The sequence below is a fragment of the Morone saxatilis genome, unplaced genomic scaffold (genome assembly GCF_004916995.1).
Source record: "Morone saxatilis isolate NCDOM2014 unplaced genomic scaffold, NCSU_SB_2.0 Contig5, whole genome shotgun sequence".
In the NCBI taxonomy this organism is placed as follows: Eukaryota; Metazoa; Chordata; class Actinopteri; family Moronidae; genus Morone; species Morone saxatilis.
Window position 1 is genome coordinate 11,188,529 of NW_023340095.1, and position 1,052 is coordinate 11,189,580.

Below are 1,052 nucleotides of genomic sequence, written 5' to 3' on the forward strand. Positions count from 1 at the left end.
ACCAAACTCCTTATAACATTTACAGAGGTAAATGGTAATCAGATGTTAATAGGATAGGCAAACAATGTTACACATCATTATGCCATTATGCCATACAACCACCAACAGAAGTGTATCCTATCCTGTCAGACTCAAGCAAAAGTCAATGTGGAAATTTCATCTGGATTCACACAGGCACGGTATATGCAAGTTTTTACTCTTTGTAGTTTACATCTGATGGCCTCATTATTGTCTAACAAGGTAGAAACTCCAGAGAGCAAAGGCAGAGATCAAATTTGTGCCATAATGGTGAAAAAAAACGCATCTTCTGTTCATATCTACACCCCGCCAAAAATCATTGAATGCATTAATAATAAAATACAGATCCAAAAAAGTTTTAAAAACTCAGAGGATGAGTAGATGGTGAAATACTGCATGCTGAAAACGAGAGCAGTAACTGCTCCGAGTGTGGTAGAGCAAATTCTTATTTACAGTGAAGGTCAGACATAAATGACTGCATCATATGAGTGTGTCCTCATGAGTATCTATTTCTGTGTCCTCACTTCAGCTGCTGCAGCTCACTGTGGCAGGGCTTTCAAGATGGCGTTCACCTCCTCAGCTACTGCCGTCAGCGCAAACTCAAACTGGTCCTGATCAGAATGAGCAGGAGACAGAGAGGCAGAATGAAAGAGTGAAAGGTGTTAGGAGGGATGGTTGGAAGTAGGACAGACGTAGACAGTTGGATTATGATGGACGTCTAAGTGCTAAAATGCACACACACACAAACACACAGATTGAAGGTACCTTGGTGCGGACCAAGCCAGGTCTCTGGTCCCTGATGTGCTCCAGTGAGGCTGCAATGTCGATCTCCTTCACTCCTAACAAGAACAACAGTAACAGCATCAGTACAACAGTTTTTTGGTGCTACATAAAATAAAAGCTTTCTCTAAATCCAGTCAAGCTATAAAAAAGGTAAATAAGCTAAGCTAATGTTACCAATTAGTGTATGTGAGGCTTTGAATTGGTTTCTTTAGTTGATCCTTGAAAAAGTAATAAAACACATCTTTCAGGTC

The 1,052-nt window shown here is 40.4% G+C and overlaps 1 protein-coding gene across 1 annotated transcript in view; it reads right to left on the minus strand.

Annotated features, from left to right (window-relative positions):
- The window catches only part of ptprna (protein tyrosine phosphatase receptor type Na), a gene marked incomplete at its 3' end in the record, with an annotated part of 19,395 nt that continues 18,343 nt past the window's right edge, over nt 1-1,052 (minus strand). The window contains 2 exon segments of the mRNA XM_035676872.1: nt 1-629; nt 784-857. Coding sequence (XP_035532765.1) covers nt 558-629; nt 784-857 — 146 coding nt within the window.